Source organism: Rana temporaria, chromosome 3, assembly GCF_905171775.1.
Source record: "Rana temporaria chromosome 3, aRanTem1.1, whole genome shotgun sequence".
NCBI classification, from domain to species: domain Eukaryota; kingdom Metazoa; phylum Chordata; class Amphibia; order Anura; family Ranidae; genus Rana; species Rana temporaria.
In genome coordinates, this window is record NC_053491.1 from 59,254,005 (window position 1) to 59,270,411 (window position 16,407).

At 43.2% G+C, this 16,407-nt stretch overlaps 1 protein-coding gene across 1 annotated transcript in view; it reads left to right on the forward strand.

Annotated features, from left to right (window-relative positions):
- The window catches only part of SHC4 (SHC adaptor protein 4), a 142,945-nt gene that overhangs the window by 69,556 nt on the left and 56,982 nt on the right, over positions 1–16,407 (forward strand). Inside the window, exon 4 of the mRNA XM_040342647.1 lies at positions 8,082–8,201. Coding sequence (XP_040198581.1) covers positions 8,082–8,201 — 120 coding nt within the window. The remainder of the gene's footprint in view (positions 1–8,081; positions 8,202–16,407) is intronic.

Consider the following 16,407-nt stretch of genomic DNA (forward strand, 5'->3'; position numbering starts at 1 on the left):
TTTTTCGTCGGATATCCAATGAAGCTGACTTTCATCAGTCTTGCCTACACACCATCAGTCAAAAATCCGACCATGCCAAAACGCGGTGATGTAAAACACTACGGCATGCTGAGAAAAATAAAGTTCAATGCTCCCGAGCATGCAACGACTTGATTCTGAGCATGCATGGATCTTTGACCGATGGACTTTCACACAGACGATTGTTTTTTTCTATAGTTTTTTTATCCATAGGAAAAATTAAAATTATGTTCTATTTTTTTTCACCGATGGAAAACAAACCAATGAGGCCCACACACGATCGGTTTGTCCGATGAAAACAGTCCATCGGTCTGTTTTCATCGGACAAACCGATCGTGTGTACAGGGCTTAAGCCTTTAGTCTATGTGGTGGTGGATTCAAGGTGTCCTTTGAATTTTGAAGATTTTTCACTGGTGTTTTCAGTATCTACTCTCGGATTGAAAAACATTTGGAAGAGACGCTTATTTATTTATCTTTATGCTTTTTTATATTTTTTACTTTTGTTGTCGTTTCTGTTGATTCACTTATTACCATTGCACAATTTATGATATTCATTTATCTGCTGAATTGGTTGCTCTTGTTTATTCAACAAGTTTTTTCTTTTATCTAATTTCATAGGATCTTTATTGCATTTATTGCATCTGCACTTTTGTTTAATTTTCACCATTTTAACATTGCAGGGTTTATTTTATTTATCTACTTAATCATTAATTCACTTCATCACGTGTATTTACTTGATCATTATTAGCGCAACTTCTTTTTTGTTTATATTTGTTTGGTGTTTTAGTTGCAGCTATTTTTAGGTTGTTTAGTTAGTACACTAGTGCAGTTTTCGTTTTTTAATATTATTATTTAATAAGGCATAGAGCAATATGAAAAGTGCAGCTGTATAGAAAACTTAAAGGAGCAGTAAAGGAATTTTTTTTTTTTGCTGAAATGGCTGTTTACAGGGTATAGAGACATAATAGTTAACTGATTCCTTTTAAAAATGATTAAAAATAGATAAAAATCAATCATATAATGTGCCTGCAGTTTAGTTTCGTTTTTAAACTAGTTTCATGTTTCTGTGAAGTACAGAGACACACAGAACAAAAACAAACAAACACAGGGCAGTGTTTGTTTTTAAAATGAATCTGATTGGTTCTGAGGAGTTTTAGACACACAGTAATCACACCTTCTTGATCATGGACCACAGTGAGAAGCTCGCATGAGTTTTTTCATAAGGAGCCAGACAAGCAGGAAGTGTGGAGATCAGAGAAGGATTACAGCTACTTCAAAGCAAAAACGAACAATGAGGACATGAAACCAGGACTGCAGTAAGGTAAAGGAAGCTATTTAGCTAAAAAAAAATGTTTCCTTTAGTGACCCTTTAAATTTGATTTCCCATTGCTCATCATTATTGCTCTATGCACCAACTTTATAACACAGACCTTTTTAAAATTCAGTTAGGAAAGTTTACCTTACCTTACACGAGTAAGCAACTCCACTGTTGAAGTTGTTTTGTGGGTTATCCAAGTCACTTCTTCAGTTCTAATGAGTTTTTTATGTAGATACCTCAGTATTTATATACACAAAGGTAGCACGGATGCCTCAATCCAATCACCATAGAATGTTTTATGGAACATGACCTAAACATCACCTACTCCTCAGTAAACTGGGATAACTGTATAAACAATTTACATAAATGCACCAAATCTATCCCAATCAAGGAAACAGCACTAAAAGTGTTTATAAGATGGTATTATACCCCGACCAAACTCCATTCCATTTTCCCCTCAGTTTCCCCCTCTTGCTTTAGAGGTTGCAACACTTTAGGTTCATTCCCCCACATTTTCTGGCACTGTGACAGAGTCAAAAACATTTGGTCACAACTGGAAAATTTTGCCTCCAAAATATCAGATAAGGCAATTATCCTAACAATACATAATTGTTTATTTTTTTCACCAATCACTGGTCTCTCCACCTGCCAAATGAGACTTATCCATACAATTTGTGTCGCCATACACTGGCTGATAGCATCCCAATGGAAATCTCCAACAATTCTCCTAGGCCCACTCAAACCCAAGATCAATGAGATAAACCTGATGGAAAAAATATCCCACACACTTCAAAACACTATGCACATTTATAAAAGCAAATGGTCCCCCTGGTCCGAATATTTCCCCCTGTTTTTCAACACAGTCTAAACCCATCAATTTAATATGTCCCTTTAGATATGGTTTGACTTTAACTTTGTTCATTGATTCATAGTCTCTCATGTTGTCCTCGATATTTGAAGATGCTTGTAACCTTTATGTGATTTGCTGTGTTCTATAATGGCTCTGTTTCTGATATGAGCTAATCGCAATTTTTGTAATGACACTGTCTTTTTTTTTTTATATATAGATTTGTACCACTATCTATTTTTTCAATAAAAGTTTGTAAACAAAAAAAAAAAAGAATGTTTTATGGACAATTAACATCAGTTTTGACACACACCATGGTGGTTGGATATAAATGCTGGGACTATGGGCCAGATTCACAAAACACTTACGCCGACTTATCTCGAGATGCGCGGCGTAATTGAAAAATGCGCCGCGCGTATCTTTGCGCCGTATCCTCAAAACGAGATACGCCTGAAATCCATTTTTTTCCGTCCTACCTAAAAGAATTACACCGGCGCTTCTTCAAACGCAAAATACACTAGACACACCACTGTTTTGATAGGCAAAGATGCAAATGAGGGAGATAAGGCGATCCACAAAATTAAGTGTGTGCGGCGTAGGCTACGCCCTGTGCGCATCTGCTAGTTTAATGGTGTAAAATTACACTTTATAAAAGGTGCCCTAACTTTGCACCAGCCGTGTAAATGTCAGGTAAAGCAACACCATTAAGGAAGAGCTGAGCACACACACTTGCAGGACAACAATCTGTATGCCACCATGCCAGGGGCATCCATGCTCATAACTATACTAGTGACTTTAGTAACCGAGGGTACCCCCTCTTCTGAGGGAACAGCAGTCAGGAGACGCCTCGCAGAATGCATCTATGCACAGTAAGCACACTCATTAATCATGGCACAATGAGAATGCATGCATGCACACCCACTGTGGTCCCTAGCACAGACACATCACATGCACATCTAATTGGATTAGATCCAAGTACCCCCAATGGTACTTGGGAGCAGTAACGCCACGCCACGGCTCCAATTATGTCACTGTGCATTCATACACCATTCACATGGACCTGGGATCACTTCTCCCTGGTCCTGGGGATCCCTAATCCACCAAAACTGAGGGTGACACCCTTATTTAATCAGGAATGTCACCCCCACATTCATACATCATTCACACACATAAAACAAATCATAAGCACAGTATAATAAAAAAAACAATAAAAATAAAAAATCAAAAGTACCCCCAAACTTAACGGCGGCGGCGTGAGCTACGCCTGGGCCGGCCACGGCCACGGCCAACCAGGGGAGACTCCTGGGGGGGGGAAGCAGGGGAAGGAGGAGCCTCCCCTGGTGACTGTCCTCCTGCTGGCCTGCCCTCCAAGGCCACTGCTATCCTGTTCAGACTCAGTGTGAGGGCTGCCGTATTGGCCTGGACAGCCCGGGTGTTGTCGTGGACAGCCTGGGTCAGGGCACTCACCTCCTGGGCCACGCCTGTTGTTGCGGTCTGCAGGTCACAAAAGCATGTGATGACCGCCAAGGAGTTTGTGGTCACATCAGTGAGTGATTCCTTAATTGAGCCCAGGCTGTCCTCCATCTGGGTCAAAGTCCGGTTGATCTGACCCAGATGGTGGGTCTGAAGGGCATGGTCCCTCCGCAGACTGGCCGGCAGAACCTCGGCCACCCCCCTGGTCTTATGGGTAGCCTTCCTACCTGCAGCTGAGTCTTGTGGCCTGGGAGGAGGGGAGAGAGAGACCCTTGTGGGGGAGGCCTGTTGGGGGAGGAGTGGGAGGGGCTACCCCTGATGGTGGCCTGACTGCTGCCAGCCTCAGGGGTAGCCTCAGGGGGAACCACATCCGAAGCCAAAAGGATTTCCCTGGCAATGTCCATATCTTCATCCTCATCCCCCCCTCATCCTCCTCCCCCTCAACCTCCTCATGATGTGAGGTGTGGCCACTCCCCTCCCCTGGGGACTCCTGTCCTTCTTGGGGCTCTTCTGCAGCCTGTTGTCCTGGGGGTGGTGCAGCCTGGCCTGATGGCCCAGCAATCTCCTGGCCATCTGTGGAGGACACAAAACATTCACAGGTTGGAGGATCCACACACTTGGCACATATTCCCTTCCCCCACCCACACATGCTACTCACCAGATAGAAAAACCCAAAAATGACCTGTCCTCACAGGATCATCAGATTCAAAGCCAGGCAGGCCCACCACCTGCTGTCTGTGGAAGCACTGGGCCACTGCCCATTCCTCCTCAGTCAGCCTGTCGGAGCAGGGTGGTCCTCCTCCAGTGCCCGTGGCATGGGCACTTATCTTGGCCATCTTCTCCCGGACCAGGCTCCTCAGATCGTTGATCTTCTTCTGAATCCCACTGGGGGTCCTCGTCTCCCCCCCCCTGCATTGATCTCGTCAGTAATTCGCTGAACGATCTCCTTCCTCCTGGCCGGGGTGGTGTCCCGGCTCTCAGGGCCATGCAAATAATGCCCGAAACGGGTGATGGCCCTAGCAAGTATCTGCTTTTCTCTCACAGAAAAATTCAACCCCCTCCGCTTCAGTGCCATAACACCCAACACTCAGCACCAAACACAAAAAACAAACACAACAAACAAACACAAATACTCACAGAACAAACACACACAAAAAGACACAGAACAAACACACACAAAAAGACACAGAACAAACACACACAAAAATCAAACCACACAAGCAGACAGCTAATACAAATTCAAAAACAAACACCGAAAAAACAAACAGAAAAAACACTCAGAAAAAAAACACAGCTACTACAATCTACTACTCCTCCAAATCTTTTATCTAACACTACACTCACCAACACACACCAACAGACGACAGAGCAAAAGCAACTTGCTTTAGGAAGGGGAAAACAGGGATGTACTTTTGCAAGGGAAGTGCGTTTGTCTGGGGCTATTTATACACAGGGCGATTCTCAAACTAAGTACGCTTGGCCTTTTACCTATCTCACTGATTGCGCCGAGCCGAGTTCTGAGCATGCCCAGTGAGGTGCAGATTTGTGCGCGCATGCGCAGTACGGCCGGCCCTTCATTTGCATGGGGTCACGGCTCATTACAATGGAGCACGCCCACTTCCTTCCCACTTGCAATAGCCCCGCCTTACGCCTCAGGATTTAAGTTACGCTGGCGCAAATGCACTGTGGATACGGCACTTACAACACAAAATTAAGGCGCCGTAACTTAAATGACATACGTTTGGAGTAACTTAATTTGCGCCGCTCTACGTGAATCTGGCCCTATGTTCCTGACATTGATAAGAACTGAAGTAGTGGCTTGGATAAGCTAAGAAACGTCTTCAACAATGCAGAACAAGTCTAACAATGTGACTAACTACTACTAACTTTGTTCATTTGTACATTTACGAAAGGTGTATTTTGTGTTACCGTGGAATATCTGTCACATTATATCTATTTTTAATGTTAATAAAAAGCTAATTTTGGGTTTGGTGTTACCATACCTGAAGAAAACCCATACAAATGCAAGGAAAACATACATGAAGGTAGTGTCTCTGGTTTGCGCTGAGCCCAGGACTTCTGGGAAGTGTTATTGCCAGATAACAAGTCACCTTTGGGTTTCGTTCTCTAGGGTCTTTGTTATTTAAGACTGTAATAGCTGCATAAAACAATGTCTCCATAAACTAGAGAAAGCATTGCATGGCTCTAAAGTACTACTTTTAGGCTTGAGATTCTAGTGCCATCAGGGTCTGTAGGGGTCAACTTTCAAGTTTTTCTATTTCCAGTAAGAAATGACACATGATAACTTAATAATTTAATCATGTGATCTTTCAGTGGGATTCAAAAGCTCTTTTGTTTCATGTGATTTTAGTGGAATCATCCTCTGTATGACTTGAGTGATGGAAGAAATTGTATAGGGAAATACGTAGTCTTACAATTAACAAATTACCATATAATTCACCATCCGAGAAAATGTGTCTGGTTTCATAATCCAAGCAGGCTACCGATTATGTAGAAGGTAGGAAACAGGAAAGCCTTATGGGAGGATAAAAAATCTGGAATGCTTCATATCAGAGAACAGGCTTAATATGTAAAATGTGTAATTAGAACTTCGCCATCAAATAGTGGTAAAATTGTGACATAATATACATAAATGAGAAAATTGAGAAAGCTTTCTTTTACATAGAGATTTATTTAATATTTTACTTACATATCACTTAGCATATGTATTGGGATCATATAGCACCTGCCTAATTTGCTTGCTCTGAATTTTAAACCCTTCAGTTGGGTAACTGTACATAATTACGTTTTCCTTAAAGTGGATGTAAACCCCCAAAAAAAATTTTTTATGTCACAATGTAGAGAATAAGATTTCCTATCATCTGTGCCCAGTCTTGCCACACAGAGTTAATCCAGCGCTGAGTAATCCTCTTTTTTATTGTTCAGTGAAATAAAACAGACTTCCAAATAAAGACCAAAGTCCTTGCTTGAGTGACAATTTATTTACATATCTCGTGCACTAGCTTGCAGACATGCACAACTTCTGTAAAGTGCACAATTCACATCCCCCTCTCCTCCTCTCCTCTCCTCTCCTCTCCCGTCCAGCTCTCACAGGATTGGCTGTCTTTTCTGTGTTTTGGTAAATGTTTTCAAAATATGGGGTGATCCGCGGTTCAGTTTAAACACCCATCAGAATATACATAGACAAGAAGCTGTGCATGTCTGCAAGCGAATTTTTTGGGGTTTACATCCATTTTAAAGCAATCCTGTCAGCAGTGGTGCCGGCTCCATACGGGGTGCAGGGGCTCCGCCCCCTTAAAACATGTGCCTGGTCCCTAATCTACATGCAGAGTCATGGATTGCAATGGAAATTTTTTTTAAGCACATGATTAGAGCCTGAGGCTATAATTGGCTTAAAAAAAGGTGGGCTCACTTGTATGACAATAGCAAATTAATATAAGCTATTGTCTTCCTGCTCCTCCTCCTCCTGGCCAATCAGGAAGCGTGAGGAGCGTGATTGGCCGCGAGGAGAAGCGATTGAATTGGCCGAGACCAGGGACAGGGAAGATGTACAGGGAGATGCACTCAGGTATGGCACATGCATGCAAAAATAGCAGTATTTGGAATTCAGTTTAAAATAATAAAATGTCTGACAGCTGGTGCTCCAGTCTGGTGGGGGGGTTGGGGGTTTAGAACTTCCACTTGTGATCGCCTAGTGGCATTGGACCCAGATTTATGCCGGTACCACCACATAAGAAGTCAGTTGGCCGCAGCTCGGGGGGCCCCTAGCAAACTCAGGAGGAACCCATGGAATCCTAGTCGAAAATGGCTGCATTAGTCCCTAAACTTGGACTGGTCACTAATAACCCATACATCAGAACAGCAGCCTTCATATGCAAATAGGTCTGTCATTAAACTTTATTGTTTCACAATAACTATATTAAAAATATCAGTTGGAAAGTGAAAATTATGGTACAAAATAATGAATTGTGCTAATGATTTGGGGCAGAAAGACAATTCTATACGATGCTTTTTGAAATAATGTTGGGAATGAATATTTTTATACAGTTAAAAAAACATATGACATTTGTCCTGTTATAAAGTACTACGCCTCTGTTAAAATGAGATATTCCACAGGAAATACTGCATAAGCATTATTCATGGGATCTGCTCAGTTATAGAATGGAAGTACAAGCATATTATTTTAGCTACTTTTGTATATCAGTGATTTATATTTAGCAACCAGTCGGATACAGGTTTTGGTCAAAGTGTCCATTTGAAGGTTATCATGGTTTGCTTATTATGATTCATCCATCCAGACATCCCATTTAGACAATGGATATTTGTAACAGTCCATGAAAATCATATAAAGGGTATTGTTAGAAGCTTTGAGAAAATAACTGATAACTTTGTCTCTTCCTTCAGCCTCCTCTGAAGTTTCTGTCGTCTGTTCTGGGGAAGAGCAACCTCCAGTTTTCAGGGATCAATGTCAAGTTGACCATCTCTACAAACAGCCTTACCCTGACAGATATTGACACTCAGCAGGTGGGTTCAAGGGAAGACAATATAACTGTTGATTGCCATGCCTATTAATAACTGGATTGAAGATTTCATTAAACCAGACCTAAACTAAGATTTCAATGTTTTGCCATTTAGAGCAAATAAAATTGACTTGAATCCTCCACCCTTCCCCAGCATATACCTATCTTTACTTTGCTCCCCCATGCAGCACTGGGAATCAAAGGAAATACAGTAAAACCTTGGTTTGAGAGTAACTTGGTTTGAAAATGTTTTGCAAGACAAGCAATATTTTTTAATAAATTTTGACTTGATATACAAGCGATGTCTTGATATAAGGAGTAGCGTCACATCACAACCGAGTATAGAAGAGAAGAGAGGCACCTCTAATGCTGCGTACACACGATTGGGCTTTTGCCCGGCCAAATCGCATCGGAATTCAGACGGAATTCCATCAGAGGAAAATAGAACATGTTCTATATCTAAACTTTTCCGATGAAAAAACTCTGATGGGGCTACACACGATCGGAATATCCGATGGAAAAAGTCTATCGGACTTTTCCCATTGGAAATTCCGATCGTGTGTTTACGTGGCATAAGTGTAGCAATGTGGTAAAATTTAATGAAAGTGACACTACAGGATCACTTTTTTTTTAAATAACAAACATTTCATACTTACCTCCACTGCGCAGTTTGTTCTGCACAGAGTGGCCCCGATCGTCCGCTTCTGGGGTCTAACGGCGGCTCTCGCGGCTCCTCCCCGCAAGAGCTAGCCCCCTCTGGGAAGCTCTATCTCGAGGGGGTTAGCTTGCGGACGCGCTCCCATGCCATACAATTGGTGTCCATAGCCGCGATTGTATGCCCCCCCATCGGCCGTGTCATATTGCGCCCTCAGAAATTCGGGGCTCAGATAAATAAAACGGGGGCTCGGGGGGGCGGTGACTGCAAGGTGTTTTTTCACCCTAATGCGTAGGATGCAATAAGGTGAAATAGCACAAAGGTTTACAACCCTTTTAAGGTACAACATTTAGCAACTCACGTGGTTGATGAATAAAACAGGCACATCTAAGTATGCAGGCATCCGGGGTAAAGCTGTCCACATAGACCATCCTCCTCACTGCCATTGGCATCGTCCCTTCCACACTGCGCTCCACGAGTGGTTCAAGCCTCGCTTTCAGATCGCTCTACTACAGAGTAGTCTTCCCGGTCATGATTGCAGACTGACAGCAGTGAGAGCCGGCGGTGTGGGGGATGGTCTATATGGACAGCTTTACCCTGGATGCCTGTGCCATGTGCCTCTTTTAACCATCAACCATGCGAGTTGCTAAATCATTCATTAAATATAACCATATTGCTACACTTCATGGCGCCTCTCTTCTCTTAGATACTCTGGAGCTCCTGCTGGATTTTGCTTCTAATCCCCTTGTGGAGACCGCCATTTGTGGATGGACATTTTTATGGTTTCGCAACCCATCACCTTGCTATAATCTTTTTATATGGACTATAAACGGAAGGACATATGAATAAATGTTTGTGGCACGAATCATCTGACTTTCCATTATTTCTTATGGGGAAATTTGCTTTGATTTACAAGTGCTTTGGATTACAAGCATGTTTCTGGAACAAATTATGCTCGCAATCCAAGGTTTTACTGTACCTGGTACTTCTCTGTATGAAGGAGCATGTGGCGCACTCCATGTGACAGTGCCAGACCAATCAGCACTGTCACACAGGCATTCTATACCCCTGTATAAGCTATGTGTCATGGACATGCAATAATGTCTGGCAGCTTACCTTCTCCTCATGTGTCCATTAGAGGCCTGACCCTCTTCTGGCTGCCTTTTTATCATCTCTCCTTCCTGTATGGCCCCACCCCAGGCCATCCTAGGAAGTCTATATTAACTGTTGCACTGCAGGTCTGCTTTGCTGTTCAACTTTGTTGTTAGCTTAAGTTCCTGTCTGCAGTGTGCTACGTTTACCTTCCTGTGTACCCTTTTTGGCTCGTCCCTGATTTCTCCTGTTTGCCTGTGACCCTGACCTTTTGCCTGTCCCTCGGTTACCCTTGTCTGCCTGTTGCCCTGACCTCAGCTTACCCATCACTATCGCTTGTCCTGGTTGCTGCTTCCCCTCTTTCCCTGCGGAGCGTGACCTAGGGGATCCCAGGGGTCGCGACCTGGATCCAGCTGCAGCGAAGGCCATCCTCACCACTAGAGGCTCTGGTGAACACATAGCTGGGTCTTAGACTCCGCGCCCTGGGGAATCTTGGGCTCACGCTTCCTCTCTGATTGCAGCAGTCGGCTATAGGGTTCACTGCCCTGTGGTACATCCCTGACCCCAACAGGGTGCACTTATCATTCTGGCCACAGGTGACCTGACACTATGACTCTGGTGAATTGTAGCTTACACAACATTTTCCTTTGCTCCTGACAGCTGGCCATGTGATCAAAAACCCAAGCTTTTGGTCCTATGATCCCTGCCAAACACCTTTAAATGCCTAAAAAGCACATGACCACATAACTAGGCAATTGGGCCCTTGATTGTCAAAACAACCCATCACATATATGACTGATTTTATTGCTATACATTGGAAGTTAGGTTTATATATTGTATATATTTTTTATATACTTATATTTTATTATATATACTTTTCTTGCCCAATTTTATTAACCAGTATGGCTCCAAAGCCATTTCTTTTATTTGTCGCATATAAGAATCTTAATTTTTGGCGATACAATTACTTAAACCCACAGAACATTATATATTTTCTGAAAGCAGAGGCCCTGTAGCATAAAAAGGTAATAGTGCATAGTTTTATGTCACATGATATTTGCGCAACTGTTTATTAACCACTTAAGGACCGCCTAATGCCGATATACGTCGGCAGAAGGGCACGGCTGGGCACAGGCACGTACAGAGACATCGTCTTTAAGAGCCCAGCCGTGGGTTGCGTGCGCGCGCCGTGCGGGACCCGATCGCCGCCGTCCCGCGATCGGTCACAGGAGCTGAAGAACGGGGAGAGGTGTGTGTAAACACACCTTCCCCGTTCTTCACTGTGGCAATGTCAGTGATCGTCTGTTCCCTGATATAGGGAACGACGATCACTGAAGTCACACGTCCAGCCCCGCACCCCTACAGTTAGAAACACAAATAAGCTCACACATAACCCCTTCAGCGCCCCCTAGTGGTTAACTCCTAAACTGCAATTGTCATTTTCACAATAATCAGTGCATTTTTTTGGCACTTTTCACTGTAAAAATGACAATGGTCCCAAAAATGTGTCAAAATTGTCCGATGTGTCCGCCATAATGTCGCAGTCACAAAAAAAATCACTGATCGCCGCCATTAGTAGTAAAAAAAAAATTATTAATAAAAATGCCATAAAACTATCCCCTATTTTGTAAACGCTATAAATTTTGCGCAAACCATCGAGAATCGCTTATTGCGATTTTTTTACCAAAAATAGATAGTAGAATACGTATCGCCCTAAAATTAGAAAAAATAATGTTTTTTTTTATACCTTTTTTGGGGATATTTATTATAGCAAAAAGTAAAAAATATTGAATTTCTTTCAAAATTGTCGCTCTATTTTTGTTTATAGCGCAAAAAATAAAAACCGCAGAGGTGATCATATACCACCAAAAGAAAGCTCTATTTGTGGGAAAAAAAGGATGCCAATTTTGTTTGGGAGCCACATCGCATGACCGCGCAATTGTCAGTTAAAGCGACGCAGTGTCGAATCGCAAAAACTGGCCAGGTCCTTTACCTCCATAATGGTCCGGGTCTTAAGTGGTTAAAAGCAAATTTTCAGAAAAAAATATAATAAAATACTTTTTAGTTAAACACACAAAAACACACCATATAATACCCATTTTTGGTTAAAATATAAAACATGAAGTTGCATCTAGTAAATATATAGCGAACATTCCATGTCTTAAAATTGCGTGTGCCCGCGATATGGCCAAAAACTATAGGCCCGGATTCACAAAGCACTTACGCTGACGTATCTCGAGATACGCCGCGTAAGTGTAAATATGCGCCGTCGTATCTGTGCGCCGTGCCCACAAAACTAGATATGCCTGAAAATAGGCTTCCTACGACCGACGTAACTTTCCTACGCGGGCGTATCCTAGGCGCATATTTACGCTGGGCGCATTTGCCGCTCCCATTAATTTTCTATGCACATATGCAAATGAGGTAGATATGCTAATTCACGAATGTAGTTGCGCCCGGCGCATAATATACGCGGTTTGCGTAAGTTGTACGTCTGGCGTAAAGTTAAGCCCCATATATGAGGCGTAAGTCATGCTAAGGTATTGACCAGGGAACACAAGCCGTCGTATCTTTTGTCATTTACGTTGTACGTGAATATGACTAGGCGTAGGTTACGTTCACGTCGTAGGCAGTGATTCGACGTATCTTAGGCAGTTGTTTCGACGTGATTCTGAGCATGCGCACTGGGATGCGGCCACGGGACGGTGCATGCGCCGTTCATTTTAAGTACTTCTATGGCGCTTGGCCCATCATTTGCATGGGGTCACGCCTCATTAGCATGGCTCACGCCCACTTCCACCTACGTTGGCTTACCCCGAGGAAACCCAGCGTATCTTTAAGATCGAGTGGGAGCGAGTGCTTTGTGAATCCAGTGCTTGCCTCTGTGCGCTGCGCCGGCGTAGCGTATATTAAATACGCTACGCCGGCATAAATATGCGCCGATGTATGTGAATCCGGGCCATAGTGTCCAAAAATCATCATAGGTGACATTTTAAAAACCTTTACAGCTCTTTGGATTAACGTTACTTTTTTTTTTTATAGATTTTTTACGCAATTGCTATAACAAGGGGTAAATAAGCCCCTATGTGACAGCATTGAGCAGGTGACAGGTACTCTTTCAGACATCCCCGCTATATAGTATGAACTCTGAGCACGTGGCTAAATCCCTCAGGTTTGCAAGACATGATACATACATAACAGTCAAATGGCAAGGCATTGCCCAAATCTTATGTAGCACTACCCCCGTAGGAGCTGGTTTAGTTTTGGGTCTTGCACGTTACCTTGCTCTTCGTTGTCTAGGGGATGAGATGAGAGTCTAATGCCGCGTACACACCATCACTTTATGTGATGAAAAAAAACGACATTTTCTGTGAAGTAAAAAATGACGTTTTTGAAACTTCAATTTTCAAAGACGAAGTTGCCTACACACCATCGTTTTTCTCACAATGTTCTAGCAAAGCGAGGTTACGTTCTCACCACTTTTTCCATTGAAGCTCGCTTCATAAGTAGCTTCTGGGCATGCGCGGGTGAAAAAACGTCGTTTTAAACGATGTTTTTTACTACACACGGTCAATTTCTGTGAAGTAAAAGTTGACGTTTTGAAAAACGACACATAAAATTGAAGCATGCTTCAATTTTTTTTGGTCGTTTTTTAGAAGACATAAAACGACGTTTTCCCCCACACACGGTCAATTAAAGTGACGTTTTTAAAAACGTCATTTTTTTTCATCACATAAAGTGATGGTGTGTACGCGGCATTAGAACTTCAATGTCCACACAAGTTTTAAATCCCTTTAATTTCAAGTTTTTTTTTTTCACACAAACTTGTATAGGTAGAGGGACGGAGGGTTAGGGGAAGGTTCAGGCACACAATGCAGATCACTGGGGAACTTCTATGGTTTCAAAAGTCAACTCACCACTTTCCTCAGAGTGGGTATTTCTCACCCGCCCTGATAGACCTCTCTCACTGGCCTAGCAGCCGGGATGATGGACATCTTTCTTTAGAAGTAGAAATAAACTGTTCCAGAATCCTCTGCCACAGGATTTAGTACCCCCGGATCTCCAGCCGTTCAGTTTAAAGCCTTTAAGCCGACCCGGCAACACAGTTAGGCCCGGTACACACGAGCAAACATGTACGATGAAAGCGGTCCGTCGGACCGTTTTCACCGTACATGCCTGCCAGAGTACGATGGTTGTACTAACCATCGTACAGAAGCCCGCGCGTAAACAATACGCGGGGCGTGTCCGCGTCGTCGCCGCGACGATGATTTAAAGGCTTCCACGCATGCGTCAAAGTCATTCGACGCATGCGAGGGACGGCGGGCGCTCGGACATGTACGGTAGGTCTGTACTGACGACCGTACATGTCCGAGCGGGCAGGATTCCAGCGGACGGTTTTAAAACACGTCCAGGAATATTTGCCCGCTGGGAAAAGGCCCGGCGGGCAAATGTTTGCTGGAATTCGGCCCGCTCGCGCCTACACACGACCAAACATGTCTGCTGAAACTGGCCCGCAGACCAGTTTAGGCATACATGTTTGGTCGTGTGTACGGGGCCTAAGGCATCATAGAATATGGTGCATCCTCCAATAAAGTTACCAGGCCTCTCCCGAGATACCAGCCTTCCGCTTAGTCCTCTCCAGGACAGGTCCTCCCCTGGTTTCCTCCATTGAGTGGCTTCCTCCCGCAGGACAGACAGCACAGGATCACCTTCAAAGTGCAGGCCCCAGTCAAGACGACTGGGCCTACCTGGCAGAATTTCAGCCTCTGGCCAACGTGGCTCAGAGGCTGAAAATGGACCATCACATACCTCAAGCCAGGAGGGTCACGAGGCAAAAAGGGCCCAAGAAAATGGCATCTGCCCCATAAGTATGTTTCCCCAGCATGCCCAGCGGGGGGACCACTCCCACTGGGCTGTTCCTGGGGGAAAGACACCCAATACACTCTGGCCTGCCTGTGTTCCAACATTGGCCTGTGGTGGTAATGCCACCTACAGACAAACAATGGGAAAACCCTCCAAGCACAGCCATAGCCGGAACAGAGTCTGATTTAGCCTTAATCATCAGAGTCTGAGCTAACTACCAGCTCAGACGCCCACTAAATTTAAACATAGCACTTGGTGATCAGGAGCAGGGTGCTACATATACAATAATGACTTACTTATGTCTGTATTTTTCTCCTCATTGTGGCCTTATTTGTGTCTTCCAGTATCAGAGATGAGATGTTTGTGTATTCCCTCAATAAACAGTGGGAAACAAGAAGACATAGCATGGTGTCCTGCTGACCTAAATGATTTTTATATCACATGGTTATCCAGACAGAAAGACTGCAGACTTCTTTCCTTTATACTATCAGCACAGAGGAGGGATTGTTTCAGTATCTTGACTGATGGACCTTTAATGACCTTAGGCTATCAAAGGACATAAATTCCACGATACTGTAACATCAGCCCAAAGCTACAAACGTTCATCTCTACAAAATGCTAATATTTAAGAATACACTATAATATGGATAGCCTTATATCTGTTGCACACGATTCTCTGAGCAGAACATAACTTAATCCTACATCTTATAAACCCTCTCTATAAAGATAAATACCCATTATAACACCTTACCAAATCTTAAAGTAGATCTAAAGGCTGCAGTTTTTATTTTTTTTACCTTCCTGCATTCAATGCATGAAGGTGAAAAAAGGTGTTTGTGCAGCGGCCCCCCCAATACCTACATGAGCCCAATCTCGATCCAGTGATGTGCATGAGAGCAGCTGCTCTGGTTGGTATTTTGAGACTAGGTTAGTGATGTAGCTGGGGGCAGAGTTGTGGTTGGCTTTGTAGGTAGTTGTTAGTATTTCAAATTTAATTTGTTGGGTGAGCGGAAGCCAGTGGAGGGATTATAAGAGAGGAGTAGCAAAGACAGAGCGATTGGTAAGGTGGATGAGTCTGGCAGTGGCATTCATGATGGACTGAAGGGGGGGATAGAGTATGCAGAGGTAAGCCAATGAGGAGAGAGTTGCAGTAATCAAAGCGATAGATGACCAGAGAGTGAACACCCAAGGACCAGGGAGTGAATTATTTTTTTGTTACAAACGTTTTTTATTATGGATAAGGTCAAAGTACAAGATTTTAACAATGGTAGAAGATGTACAAGTGAGAGAATAATTTACATTGTACATTATATCCAAGTAAAGACATATCATATGAGAAAATACACATATTAGATTTTGAATCTATATAACATTTGTGGGAAAAGATCTGTGGGTGTGCTTAATTATAACAACAGTAGTGGACATTACACCAGTAGTGAGGTTTCCCATAAAGACCATTTTTTTTGGTAAATATGCATGGTGTCATATAATGTGTGGTGTATTCTTTCTGATAATTTGATGATTGCCATACGATTGAGAACTTGAGGTCATGGTACGTTGGATGAACGCCAGTTGAAAGTGATGGCCCAGTGGATAGAGC